The 15,118-nt window shown below is 29.6% G+C and overlaps 3 protein-coding genes across 4 annotated transcripts in view; 2 read left to right on the top strand and 1 right to left on the bottom strand.

The window, feature by feature from the left end:
• LOC125810154 (uncharacterized) overlaps window positions 1-14,176 on the top strand; it is a 316,103-nt gene extending 301,927 nt beyond the window's left edge. For both annotated transcript variants that reach the window (XM_049489677.1, XM_049489675.1), the window contains exon 10: window positions 14,165-14,176. The gene's annotated coding sequence lies outside the window, so the exon portion shown is untranslated. The remainder of the gene's footprint in view (window positions 1-14,164) is intronic.
• Window positions 108-3,049, bottom strand: LOC125810156 (cytochrome P450 703A2). The gene is made up of 3 exons (XM_049489679.1): window positions 2,763-3,049; window positions 1,645-2,357; window positions 108-782 (listed from the first exon to the last, which is right to left on the bottom strand). The coding sequence occupies exons 1-3, from the start codon at window positions 3,031-3,033 to the stop codon at window positions 108-110; spliced, it is 1,659 nt and encodes a 552-aa protein (XP_049345636.1). The 5' UTR covers window positions 3,034-3,049.
• On the top strand, window positions 9,092-10,767 carry LOC125810176 (uncharacterized). Its single transcript, XM_049489703.1, has 2 exons — window positions 9,092-9,640; window positions 10,681-10,767. Exons 1-2 carry the CDS (start codon window positions 9,095-9,097, stop codon window positions 10,765-10,767), a joined length of 633 nt encoding a protein of 210 aa, XP_049345660.1. The 5' UTR covers window positions 9,092-9,094.
• Window positions 14,177-15,118: the final 942 nt, after the last annotated feature.

Here is a 15,118-nt window from a genome sequence, read left to right as displayed (position 1 = left end):
TGTAACGAAATTCATTATTTGTACCTATTCCCTTTGATTATAAACTCATTATTTGTGAAATTTTCTCAAAAAGGAATAATTCATTTGATTTGAGTACTAGTAACTAATTATTGGTACAAGTGAGCAGGCAGTCTAGGTTTAGCAATAGCCATCAATGGCTTAGCTTTAGGCATAGTCATTCCATAAACCTCATTTGTGTCAATATCTTGATGCTTTACTCCATTTGGTGGACTCCAATCATAGCAATGAAACAACCTAGCCAATGCCATAAGCACCAATTTCACACCCAATGGTGCACCAGGACACTTCCTTTTTCCAGCACTAAATGGCAAAATCTTGAAATCTGAACCATGACTAATCTCAACTCTACTACTACTACTAGTAGTCATGATCATGTTTTTTTCATCATCATTTGGTGGCAAATGTCTCTCTGGCCTAAACTCATCTATGTTGTCCCAAATCTTTGTGTTCCGGCCAAGACCATGTGTGTTGATGAACACACGTGTCTTGGCTGGGATGTAATAGCCGTTGATCTTAGTATCGCGAATTGATTCATGTGGGATTAGGAATGGACCCGCGGGGTGCATTCGGAATGTTTCACGTACTACACAACGGAGGTACTTGAGATGGATCAAGTCGGATTCGATTACCATCCGACCCGACCCGACAACTATATCGAGTTCTTCTTGGATCTTTTTGAGGACATTTGGATGTCTGATTACCTCAGCCATTGCCCATTCGTTGGTCACAGCAGAAGTGTCTGTGGCTGCAGCTATCATATCCTATAATTTAATTAAAGAAAAGAAATAAAGTCACAGCAGAAAAAAGAGCCATTTTTAGCTTTTTTTGATACTATTGATGTAGCAAATATATATTGTGATTAGGAATAAGCTGAAAATAAAATAGGCATCTTGTTTATACATGTTAAAATATATACTGTACTATATATATATGTAAATTCTCTAATATAAAAGTTGCAAGGAAATTGATTGTATTAAGAGTTAAGTTTTTGTGCATGAATAGTCTAAAAATGTCTACACTATCAAGTTGACATGTAACTCTCTATATTAAGTCTCATATAATAATTTAATAGAGTACTAACATGGTAGTACCGATTAAATTGGACTAATAATGTAATTTTTTTTACTCTATCAGTATACATAACTTAAATTTTATGTTTTAAGTATCAATCAAACTTATGAATTTATTTCTTTTTTTTCTACGGGTGTCCCATACCCTCATTAGAGTCCAACAAAATTTGGGTTCGCGCCCGAAAGTCCCACATTGTAGGAATTTCTTCTTTCTCTTTCTTTTCTCAACTGGTGTTCGATACCCCATTAGAGTCCAACAAAATTTTGATTCGTGCCGGAAAGTCTCACATTGTGGGGTAATGCTCCTTAACAAAGACAACTTTGTATCCAGCAAGACTCGAACCCAAGACCTCTAGTTAGGGATGAAGAAGTACTTATCACTTCACCACAACCTCTGTTAATTAAGCTTAGAAATCCCATGGGTGGTAGTTGTTGCTTACCAAATGCATATATATTGGATATATATATATATATATATATATATAAGTAGTTTGAGATAAATGCATTGACATATTAAATAGGTAGAAAGTTGGTATATATAAAAAAATTAGACCTGAATTAGAGCTTTAATCTCTACATCATCCATATTTTGTTTTCCATTGCCATCTCCTTCATCTTCTCCTGGTAGAGACAATAAAACATCCACAAAGTCCATTTCATCATCATCAATATTATTATTATTTTTATTACCTTTCTTCTTTCTATGTTCTTCAATTATTCTCATATGAAAATCATCAATCCTTTTTTCAACATCCCTCATTTTTTTCTCACAACCATAAGGATCAATCCACCTCCAAAAAGGTAAATAATCACCTAAATATATCACTCCAAGTAACCAAAATAACTCATGTGTTACATGCATAAATTCCATTGCTTCTTGTGGACCTGCTGATTCTGCCCCAAAATATTGTTTACCTAACAACATTCTAGTCACATTATTCATTGAAAATCCACCCAAAACTTCCCTCAAATTCACTATTTGTCCTTTTTGGGCTTTGGTCCAAATATCTTTAACTAGACTTTGGGCTTCATCTGCCCTATGTTTTGCAAATGATTCAAGTCTTTTAGTTGTCAATAAATGTTCCATACATATTCTTCTCATTCTTTTCCATTTTGGACCTAAAGGAGCCAATGCCACATCCCCACAACCATAAGCTAGATGAATGGCAGCAAGAGTTCTTGGTCTAGATGCAAAAACATCATCTTGTTGTACAAGTATTTCTCTTATGATTTCTGGATCATTGGTGGTGATAACATCAACATTACCTTTTAAGAGAAAACAAAAGGCGGAGTCACGATATCAACTTTATGGGTTCAAAATGTTAGAACGATAAATTCTAGTGCTAATAACTCGGTTTAAAATTTAATGTGTGTACATATATAATGATTTTTTCTTAACATGGATAAAGTACTTAGGTAAAATTTACTGAGTTTGACCGAATCTGTATAGCATTGAACTTTATATGAGAAATAACGTTCACTTATCACTTTTCGATCATTTTTTTGTAAAGTAGTAATTGTTCATCGAGTTGCAACATCCATAAGTGAATCTCCAAGTCAAGTATACTTGAAGTTTCCCTTATAAATTTGAAACTCGAAAACAATGACTATCCTTTATTAATTACAAGGACTAAAATGTGGTCATTTGTGAATTTATTGTATCAACATTACCTAGTCGGAGATAGACCAATGGGCCATATTTTTCGCAGAAAGACGCCATGTCTCGATGAGGTAATTGCCCTAACTGAAAAAGGTTGCCTACAATAGGCCATTGTTTTGGACCAGGAGGGAGTCGATTGATTTCTCGATTCGACTTACCGACGAATGAAAAATGAAGTAGCTTGGAAATAAGATATGCGCCAAAAAGGACTATACTATAATTGATCAAATTAAGAAGATATGTGCAAAGAAGGACAATAACAAAACTAGTCAAGTCAATCATCTTTAATTATTTGTCAAAAAAAAGAAAGAAGTAGTTTACAAAGGCTTAATAAGGAAATATGTTGTTTAATTCTAATTTATAATCTATTTTTTGAGCGATTAGGAAGCCCATCATCTTGACATGTTTCAACTATAAGTATTAATCTTGAACTCACACATTTTTGCAACCTCAATTTGCACAATAAGTTTGAATTTATGAACAAGTTTCTTTTTTATTTATGGGAATAATTTAATGCAATTTACGCATTTTACGAATATATAAAAAAATGCATCAATTGGGTTAACAATTTTTTTTTTTAAAAAATATCGGGTTATCGATTCGATATTGGTTTTTAATATTGTGTTATTGGGTAAAACAATAACTCAATAAGATTATACTCCAGTAATTTACTTCTTTTACTTATACATAAATATTAATCTCAATATTTTACTAGTTACTGTCTTTGCCTTAAGCCTTCAATTCACACTTCACATTATACAAAACGTTAAAACCTAAAATAATAATCACATTCCTCTTATTTTCTCTTTCTGTTTCACTTGTATAGTTCTTTTCATGTTAATTATTATTGTTTCTATTTTATGAGTATTTGGAGAGTTGCATTATTGTCTTGTCTTGTCGGTCAAATTTTGTTAGAGAAGTCATCTAGTTGTTTTATGAGCATTTTCTAATTGGTTAAATAGAAAATCAAGTCATTAATGACCAAAACTGATAAAAAAAACCTTTTGATTTGGTTATTGATTTAGCATATTTAAAAACTGAAAACCGATAAATCGAACCGACCGATGGACATACACCCCTACTTAAACCTCACCACCCTCAAACGAGTCCTAACTTGAGACCCGACTTTCGACCGCCGCCCTAACCTGTAAGGACCCACTCCCGACTACAATCCCGACTCGAAACTCGACTCTCGACTACGACCTCAATCTTGATCGAAAAAATTTCTATCTCAACTCGGGACCTAATTTTCAATCTCGAGCGGGGACCTGACTCGTGACCTCAACTAGGACCCAAATCCTGACCACAACTTAAGACCCAACTCCTAACTCTAACTCGAGATCTAATCTGGACCTCGAATCTCAATTTCAAGTTGGGACCTAACTCCTAAGCTCTAATCACGACCTGACTTCCAACCCAATCACTCGACTCCCAAGTTAGAATATAGAGATGTTAAATGAAATGAAATTAAAGAATATATTTATGTATTATATCAAAAAATATTTATTTTATTTTATAAAAAAACAAAAAACAAGACAAATAAATTAAAATGAAAACATAAGAATATGTTAAACGAGACTAAAGAACAAATCTTTTGATAGATTGTGATAGTAGTGTGTACAAAGAATGGACAAAGTTGTTGACGTATGGTTGGTGGACGCCCCATCACTTTTTGTAGAGTAGGTGAAAAAAAATCCAAGCTAACTTGTCCAATCCTACACTGAAAAGAGATGCCATTTCCATTATGCAAATAGAATCCAAGGCAATCCATAATCAAACAAACAAGAAATTAAATAAAAAATTAAAATATTTTACTTGAACCGAATGCCTATATATTAAAAAGAAATATTTGTAGAATTGATGTGAATTATTAATTTTATTTCTAAATTTTTGACAGTCTTAAAAATACTTATTAATTTGACCAATTGAACTTAAATACAACCTCAAATTTACAATACGGAAAAGGGCCAAAAATACTCCTGAAATACAAGAAAAGGTCTAAAAATACCCTCTATTCATCTATTGGTCTAAAAATACCCTTCTATTCATCTTTAGGGTACAAGTGAGCCAAAAGGTGGATGAAAGGGTAATTTTAGACCAAAAAATGAGTAGAAGGGTATTTTTAAACCAAAAGATGGATGGAGGGTATTTTTAGACCTTTTCCTGTACTTCAGGGGTATTTTTGGCCCTTTTCCGTTTACAATATGAGTGAAATATATCTCTAAATTTTAGTAAAGTTTAGGAGTGTTTTCAATGCCTCTCTCGACTTTTTATTAAAATTTCATGCTCAGAAAATAGTTTGAGACCACTAGTTATGACATGTAGTAGATCAAGGGTGTATCTAAATTCAGTTAGTCAAGTAGAAGAGTATTGTTAAAACTGTCAATATATAGTTCGAGAACGAAACTAATAACTTACGTTAAGTTCAAAGGTGTTTTCAATATGTCTCGCTATTAAAAATAGTTTTAAGTGTAAGGATCTGCCTTTTCACCATTTTCCACAAATTTAACTTCTGAAATTATATTGACTAAACGATTATTATTGTTATTTTATTTTGCTTATATTATAGTATTTGGACGTGAATGGGTTAAATATATCCCCAAATTATTGAAATGATATATTAATACTCTTCGTTATACTATTGAGATACCATAGTTCTTGCCGTCCAAAAAGTGGAGCATTTATATCCTTCACACTAACAAATGGACACGTGTCATAATCATGTGCATCTATCAAATATTTTAGTTAAAACTAAAAAAACTCATCCCTTTACTATTTTCAATAGTTCGGAGTTATATTTATATTTTGAAATATCATCAAACTTATTTTTGACTTGACACGATTTCCAAATATTATATTTCAAATATATTGTAGTCCAATTAATAAATATTTTACACAATAAATCTAAGATTTTGTTTGATCATATGGATTAGTTAGTGTATGTTTTACCAGATGATATTTTAATGATATTTGTGCAGTCAGATATTTAAGCAAGATCTCATTCATACAAAAATGCAATCATTCACTAATTAAAAAAACACTAGATTTGCTTGTTGTCGGTTGGCCAAACCATAATTATACTTAACAACATGTTAGTGAGATATATTTTTTTTCCATCAATTCCTTCCACACTATATTAAGAGAAAATAAAAATAAAATTATCATCATCAAGCATCATGCCATCTTATTATAGAGAGTCAAAAATCAGATTCCCATAATTAATTACAATATTTATGTTTTAATAGTATCTTTGACCGACCTTACAAAATATACTTATTTAGTTTTAAAAGTAGTTTTCTATTAAAAGTGGTTAATAAAAAGTACTTTTGGAATATAATTATTTGTGTTTAATTAGATAATTCAAAAATTAATTTTATCAATATAGAGCAATAGGTTGTGTTTGCTAAAATTTCAAAAATGCTTTTGAAAATATATTTTTTAGCTTCTTAAAAACATATTTTGCTACAATTTAAATCACTAGTACTTTTTTTCCTAAAAGTTTGAGCAAATAGCTAAATATAAAATAAGCACTTCATTATTTTTTTAAGAAAAAACAGTTTTGACTTCACAAACTTGACGAAACAAGTTATTACTTGTCATCTTAATTTACATGAAATTATTTTTCAATGAGTTCTAAATTAATAGTAATATTTTCTATATTTAATATAATTTACCGAAGGAAAGTGTACTAAGGACGATGATGAGGGAATATTGGTAGTAGAGACACATAAGAAAGAGATGAAAAATGTATTTACATAACCTTTTGAATGAGGGTGATATTCAAAACCTTCATAGTTATGGTATCAAGCTACTAAGCACAATATAAAAGTTCAGGAAATGATAGTCAAAATAAGGGTTAAGAGGGTTATGTCTATCCCAAGAACAAATTCAAATTCATGTTGAGGCGATCGACTAGAAAAGTCATTCATCTTGTAAAGAAGAATGATGGAATAATATAGAGATATAAAGAGATACTTACACATGATATCATTAACCTCGAAAATGCATATGATAGAGTTCTTAAGGAGGTTTTATAGAGATATTTGGAGTCTAAAAGCGTACTTGTAACTTACATTAGTACACGTAAAATGGACCCAAGACCCAAGTAATAAGGATAGTGGGAGGCGACTCAATACTTTCCAATCATGGTAAGGTTGCATTAGGATATCAATCTTTAACCCATTTATTTTGCCTTAGTGATAGATGAACTGAGGCGACATATTCAAATTAAAGGAAGGTGTCGTGGTATATACAATCCGTAGATGACACAATATGCATCAATGAGACACACTATAATTAATAATAAGTTGAAAATTTGGAGACAAACCCTATAATCAAAAGATTTTATATTAAGCGGGACTAAAATATAGTACCTGAAGTGCAAGTCCTACGACACAACAAATGAATCGAAGGTGGAAGTGAAGACGATACACAAGCCATATTCAAGAGAAGAGATTTTAAGTACATTGGTTCTATTATTCAAAGAAACAGGGAAATAATAAGGATGTAACATACATTATTGGAGCATAGTGAGTCAAATAGAGGCTCATATCTGAGGTACTGAGTGATAAGAACATGTCACCAAGGCTTAAGGATAAGTTATGCATAGTGATGGTTAGACCTACATTGACGGTGACGGTAAGATAAATGAGGATGACCAAATTAAATGGATGCATAGACATATTAAGAGCGACAAGATTAAGAACAAAGTTATATAGGACAATGTACGTATATGAGTGGGCTTCATGGCGCATAAAATGAGATTGCAATGGTTGGGGCATATAAAGAGGAGGTGCATAGACGCACCAAGTAAAGATGTGTAATATATTAGCTACAGATTTTGAAAGAGCTAGATATATATACACCAAAGAAGAACGATGGAAGGTGATTAGACATGACATGACACATCTCAACTAGCTTACTGAAGACATGATCCTTTATAGAAAGACTGGAATGAAGGTCGATAATTAAGGTATAAAAATAGTATGTAGCCGAGTGTTGTCATACTTTTATGTGGGAGAGATATGAGGTGAGTCTCCTCTTCTCACTTTCTCCTAATCTAGTTGTATTAGTTATTAGTCATGTAGTGTCTTATTCTTTAATTTTCACTACTACTTGTTGCTTCATTTTGTTATGACTTATGCGTATATCTTGCTATTTTATTTTTGTTATTTTTCTTTCGATCATGCTTTGATAAGACTTCTTTTGAGCCAAGAGTCTTTGGATCCAACCTTTTCACCTCCACAACGGTAATGAAGGTTTGCGTACATGCTATCAAAAAGTATCTATGTACATACTATCAAAAAATATCTATAACTTATTTAAGACTGTAAACTTTTTTTAAAAAACCTTTATTTTGAAAATTTCTTAACAAGATAAATATCATCATATATTTTAAGGCATGAGAGAACTAGTCATGAGTGTTTTCAAAGACCTTTTTGAGACGAATTTTGGGGTGGACATACCAAATCCGCTCCGAGGCACAAATGAAAGGCGTAGATCCACAAGGAATAAGCCCTATAATTTGGGGCATCAAGGGCTTAAAAGTGTACACCGCGAGCTTAAAATTTTATTTTTATTGTTTAAAAGTATTTTTGTTATAAATCAAGTTTTTTATTATTTGTGCAATGATAATTATACTTTTTGCTATCGTGTTGTAGTGATTTTTCCTAAAATATATAAATAAATAAAGAAGCTCTCATAGAAAATGACAGTGCCGTAAGTATTTTTTTAGATGATTATGCTTCAAATTGATAGAACAGAGATTCTACAATACTAAGTTTTTAAAGCAACTTTATCTATTTTTTGTTATTGCTCTGACACTTTCTCTTAGTTTTTTTCTTTCAAATATATAAACAATAATCAGCGCAAGTATTAGTCGAGGGTGAAAAGAAATAATACTCCATAGATATGAAGATGGATGGTGATTTTATTTTAAAGAATATATTGACTATTTTATCATTTTTTATATAATTAACTTTCTCAAATAATAATTATAATATTTTTGACAATTAATTTATGAAAAAATTATTTATTTTAAGTAAAATTATAAAATTAAAAATACATAAAATATATATTTCATAGATCAATGAACTTACGCCTCTACACACTTAGCTCCATTTCACATCGCCTCGTGAGTCGTGATCATCCCCGCCATTTAAAACACTGGTATCATTGCCTTCAAAGACTTCATTATTTTCTCTGCGTAAAGTTATGTAAAGGTGTGTCCTTTTCCCCCCGTGAACAAAACCATCAATAGTAACCATAAAAAATAAAGTTGTCCTTCATTTTCTTCTTTTATATGTAGAAGAAATATTAGTACAAAATAAAACACCATCCAATTATGTCTATAGATCAAAGTAATTCCACCACAAAACTTCCTCTATTTTTAACACCAAAATCCATGAAATTGAAATATTCACCTCAACAATATTCATCAGGTGTATTAACTCCACCAATTCACACTTGTTTAGCTTCTGTTCCTTTTAAGTGGGAATTACATCCTGGTAAACCTAGACCTTATTGTACTGACATTATTATTTCTACCATTTTTAATGATCAACCTAAATTCTTAGAGCCACCTCCTAGGTTTTACTACTTGGATAAAATGACCAAAATACCCTCCTCCCCTAAAATAAATAATGTCCTTGAGAGAGGGCAACTTGGTGCTCTAGTTCTTTATAAGAATGATGATAATAGTACTAATAATAATGTGCGTAGAAGAGGTTCTTATTGGTGGCAACAATGGTTTGCCAAACGACGTATTAAGAAGGAAATTGGTGTCGGTGGGGGTAATTTGGTCATTTCATCTTCATCATCAGATTGTGGAACTGGCACTGGACTTGAAAGAAATGGTTACTTCTCCGGCCTCTCTCACTCTCACATTTGGGTAAGTTTTAGAGTATGCTTTTTATTTACATTTCCGTCTCTTAGAATGAGTTTTTTTAAGTATTTGAAAATGTTAAGGAGTAACTTTTAAGTCAGGTATAATATATAAACATGATACTTAACTTGCGTTAACTAACAATTATAACCTTTAACATTGTGTGTGCATAAACAGATATTTAAATTTGTATAAAATTGAATAAATAGACATATTCATGCTACATGATAATTTTGTGTCTTACGTGTATTATGCCATGTAGTACACATGTCTACTAGTTTAATTTTATACAAATTTAGATATTTATGTGCACATTCAAAATTAGAGGACATAACTATCCGTTAAAGTCAAATTAAAGTTCATGTTTTTTAAAAAAAATTAGTAATATATTAAAATATGTGGTCTAAAACACTTTAAATTAGTGTTTGACCACAATTTTTTCAATGTTCTTGACTAAACACCGTTGAAGTTTGTTACAAAAAATTTTAAGTAGAGAAAATCTTTAGAAGTATGACACGAGTGAAATAGAATAAAATTGAGTTGGGGTTTTTTTTAGAAAATATATATTGGGATTATAAAATATATATTAATGACAAGATAGTAGTACAGTTAAATAAAAAATGAACCAACTTAGAAATTTAGATTTAAATTTTTAATAATTAAATGTTTTTGTTGTTTATCAGACAATTAAATAAGATAAAATATTAATTATAAATTTGTTTGCTGCTTAACTTACCAAAATACCCTCCTAACGCCACTGTCCACAACTACTAGCAGTTGTCGGTTTGTTAATTCAATCTTATTCACTGATCTTTAACTTTAGACGGTAGCGACGGACAAGATTTTATAGCTAAACAACAAATATCTTATGCTAATTGTATTTAGTTATAAATTAGCAATAGATTATTAAAAAAATTTAGATACTTTGAATTAGTTAGGGATTACTGACATATTTCGTACCTATTCATACTTTCTAATTTTTTTTTTTTTTTTCCATTTCCTTTTTGGTGGTTCTTTAAAATTGATTCATGTTTCAAAATATACAGGCCTCCATGTACAAGGGTTTCAAGAATGTCATACCTTGGAAGAGCAAAAAAAAAAAAACAGAAGTGCTCATTAAAACTCAAACATGATAGTAATATCTAAAACTCCTTTGTTATATACTATGTTATATATGTAGTAGTAATAATATAATAAAAGCATAAAGTATATATGCCCCCTCGCTCTTGAGATGTAATCTACAATATTTAGTTTAAATTAATTGCAACTTAACGTATTAATTACTTTATAATTTTGGAGCTGACTGATTTTCTATTAGCCATCATCGCTTATACATTAATTAACAAAGATAATGTATGTATATATATATATTTGAAATTTTTAGTAGTATGAATGTATAGTAATGACACTACTCGTGTGTTCTATAAAATATATGTTACTGTTAGTAACGATTTGACTTTAAAATGTGACATGAATACTCTGCTAATTAAGTCCCTTCCTCGTAACATTAACATGATAAATTTCATTTATAGAGTTAACTGTATAGAGGATGACATGTTTAGCTAATGCTTAGGAGTTTTATCTCCATCTTGTATATGGCTTAGGTCAAATTGTGAACTTATTTGTATGCAGAGGTTAGGCTCCACTCCCCCCCCCCCCTCTCGATCGCCTTTTGACTTATCAATTTACTACCCTCGTGGGACTTATTAAAAAAAAAAAATCTTCACGTCACATGTTTAAACTATCTCAATCTTCACGTCACATGAGTTGTTTGGTTGATCCATAATGTCAGACTCCTGGTTTATTTATTTTGTCTTTTCTTATTTCAAAATATTATATATAATGAGTATTTAAAATTTGTATCATTTACTCTTAGTCACTTTTATCCTTGTACCACCAAATTTTGGAGTTGTACATATAATTTTCATATTTATGACTTGAGACGCCTTTATAACTTGTAATTGTTTTTTTTAAGTATGATTTATTTCATGCGTGTAATTTATGGGATTGAAATTAAAAATTGAATTATGTCACCTATGGACTGGATGTAGGTTCTATTATAGCTTAAGAGATTTTGAATCATGACATTACTCTTTCTTGAAATCTCCCCCACATGTATGCTAGTCTGTTTGATAATTCCTTCTATTTTTTTAGAGTCCAGAGTCCAAAGTTGAAAATAGTGGCGGAGTCAGAAAATTCATGAAGGGTGTCTAAGAGCTAAAGCGAATCTGCTCTTCTTAATAAGTGATTTTTTTTTGCTACTAGTGAGATTTGAATACTCGAACACTTTAAGTTTGTGTGTCGTGCCTGAAATCACTAGGTTACATCATATTGTTGTGTCAATGGTGTCCAAAATATGTTATTTAAACCATTTTATTTATCATTTTACTTGTATATACGGTATAATTTTCCGACGAATAGTCTTCAATTAGACACCCTGACATAAGGGTAGTTACGCCACTGATTGAAAAGGTCTTATTTTTTTCTTCTAAAATGTAAAAAAGGCTACTTATTTTGATAATTAACCAAAATGGACAAATCATTTTGATTAATTATACTAAATAAATGTTTAATTACAACACAGGATAAAGACTATCCAACAAAATACACTACTTATTGCTCAGTCTCCTATTGTACAAAAATATCCTCTTATCTTATTTAATTTTTAATTATTTTTTTTTATTGAGCTTTTGTTGGTCACTCTAAAATACAAAACCAAATGAATCTCAATTGTTTATGAGTTTGCAATCCACAAAAATCAAAACTGAAGCAAAAATCAAAAGAAATAAAGAAGCGCTAAACAATTTATATGATTTACTTTTCTTTTTAATCAATTTTAAAAAAAATGACACATTTCTATATTAAATAGTGATTTAACTTTAAAATGTTCATTTTATCTTTAATGAAATAATTTATAGTCATACAAATTTCTATCATTCATTTTAGACCATAAATTTTAAACGAAAAAGGGTTAAATATACCCATGTACTATAGGAAATAGTTTAAATATATCCTTCGTTATACTTTTGGGCCAAATATACCCCTCTCGTTATACTTTGGGCCAAATATACCCTTTATCCGTTAAATATGTGGGTCCTATTCCTAGAATAAACATGAGAAAGGTTGAGATCAAGTTTAAAAAATCATATCATTTTTATCCGGTTAATATCCAAAATAGCTCACTAATATACTTTCTTGCTAAATTCATCTATAAGTCACAAAATCAAAATGAATTTGTTTGTCAAAAAAAAATTGTCAACTGATTAGCTTCAACTGATATATGAAAACTCATTTTATAACTGATGTTCCCATTTTCTCTCTAAAATACAGAACATTAAAAAAAATTTGCGTGCTATACTGTTCTTGTTGAGTTTTTCATCTAAGTTCAATGGTGAAGTTTTTGAAATTTCAATTAAGGTGGTGCTTGAAACTCCATTGATTTGAATTGATGTGCTAAATTTAGAATGCATATTAGGTGGAGAAGTTGAAAACAAAGTTGTTGAATTTTTTGTTGTTATAAATCAACTGAGTATTGAAAATTATTGCTATTGAAGTGATCAAAACTGATTTGAAGAAAATAACTTTTGGGAAAATTAGCAATTAAGTCATAATATCTAACATAATTAGTTAAAATAACAACACTTTAAAATATTCATTTAAAATGGCAGAATGACAATATTTTTATAAAATAATATGTATTTAGATTTTAGTATTTAAAATTAATTTTATTTATGGAAAGAGTCCTATATTGGATCAAATTATATATTAATAACCCTTTAAAGGAAAAAATTAAACCAATACACATTAACTTTTTTTCAACTCCATTCACGTTTCTTTCCCACTTTTCTCGTTTCTTCCCCACCTTTCACGTTTCAAGTTTATCTTTCTTCAATGTGCTAAATTGTTGTTCATCAAGAAATCTTCTTTATTGTTAAATGAAATCTATTTATTAATTCAAGCAGATTTCTCGATTGGCAAGGTAATTTCCATTATCCATTTTGATTTACTTTGATTTGATGTTTAAATCACTGATTCTATATATTATGGATTTCCAGTCGAATTTTTCAATTTTTATGTGATTTTGTTTAGTTATTCATCAAATAGTTATGATTTTCAATTTTTTCAATTTTTTTTGTGATTTTCTTTTAATTTTTCAGATTTTGGAGAATCTAGAACTTCATATGTATGTTTATTTTGTTTGATATTTAATACATTCTAATTTTTGATAATTTTGAAATTCAAATTATCAAAAATTTTGTTTTTATATTTGAGATTTAGTAGATTGTAGTAACTACATTAGCACACATACATCATACATTGTTTGATTTTTTTATACATTCATATTTAATAATTTCGAATTTTGCTTATAGGGTTACTAATGCACAAGTGAATACAGATTCAGATTCGATTTAGATGGAAAATAATCGGAAAAAAGAACATAGTAGATGAAGAAGAAGAAGAAAGACAAAGTCAAATAAGAAGGTTACAAAATTGTATTCATATTAATTTTTGTTTGTCAATTGTTTTTCTTTTACTCATCATTTGCATTTTTATTTTAAAATATTGTATTTCTATTTTAGTTTGTAGTAATTTAAATAGGTATATAATGTATTCGTCACAATTCTATATATTATGATTGAATACATAATTTATAGAATTGTGACGAATACATTATAAGAAGGGAAATGGAAACTTATTGGTATTCATTTTTTCGTTTGAAATACAAAATCATATTGAAATACAACCTGATATTTGAAATACAAACTTAGTAAGACATATTTTGTATTTTATTTGGCTAAAACAATATCATTTTATGAATACATAATATATAAAATTGTGCGACGAATACATCACAAGAAGGGGAATACAAAATTATTGGTATTCATTCTGCGTTTGATATACAAAATGATATTGAAATACAACCTGATATTTCAAATAAAAACTATGCTAGAAAATACTTTTTGCAAATTTAAAGTGAAATAATAATATAACAAAATTGGATATTGAAATATAAATACAATTTATTTTGAATAAACTTATTCTATGTATATATATGTATTCATCGCAACTGTATTTTTCAATATCGTTTCGATCTACAACTAATTTGTACTTATATTTTGGTATATACTACACAATTGCCTTTATTTTTGTACTTGAACTAGAATGCCAAAGAGTTGTATTCATCATAAATCAATACCAACATTTTTTGTATTTTAAATTAGTTATACATATCATTAGGTATTCGAATACATTTCGGATGAACACATATTCAAAGAAGTTCAAACATTTAAATATCCAAAACAGAGGGCATTAGAAATTTTCCAACACTTCCACTCATATAAGATATAAAATACAAACTACTGTTTTCAAATTTTTTTTTGAAATTCTTAAGAACAAAGAAAAAAACGCTAGAAAGAAAAATGGCAACATATGCTCTTTAAAAAACGTAACTGATGTTAATTTTTTTTAAAAAATTACCTTTTT

The sequence above is a fragment of the Solanum verrucosum genome, unplaced genomic scaffold, assembly GCF_900185275.1.
Source record: "Solanum verrucosum unplaced genomic scaffold, falcon-dt-bn FXZP01000281.1, whole genome shotgun sequence".
Lineage (NCBI taxonomy): Eukaryota > Viridiplantae > Streptophyta > Magnoliopsida > Solanales > Solanaceae > Solanum > Solanum verrucosum.
Note: the sequence above shows the minus strand (reverse complement) of the source record. Positions and strands in the feature narration are given on the sequence as shown.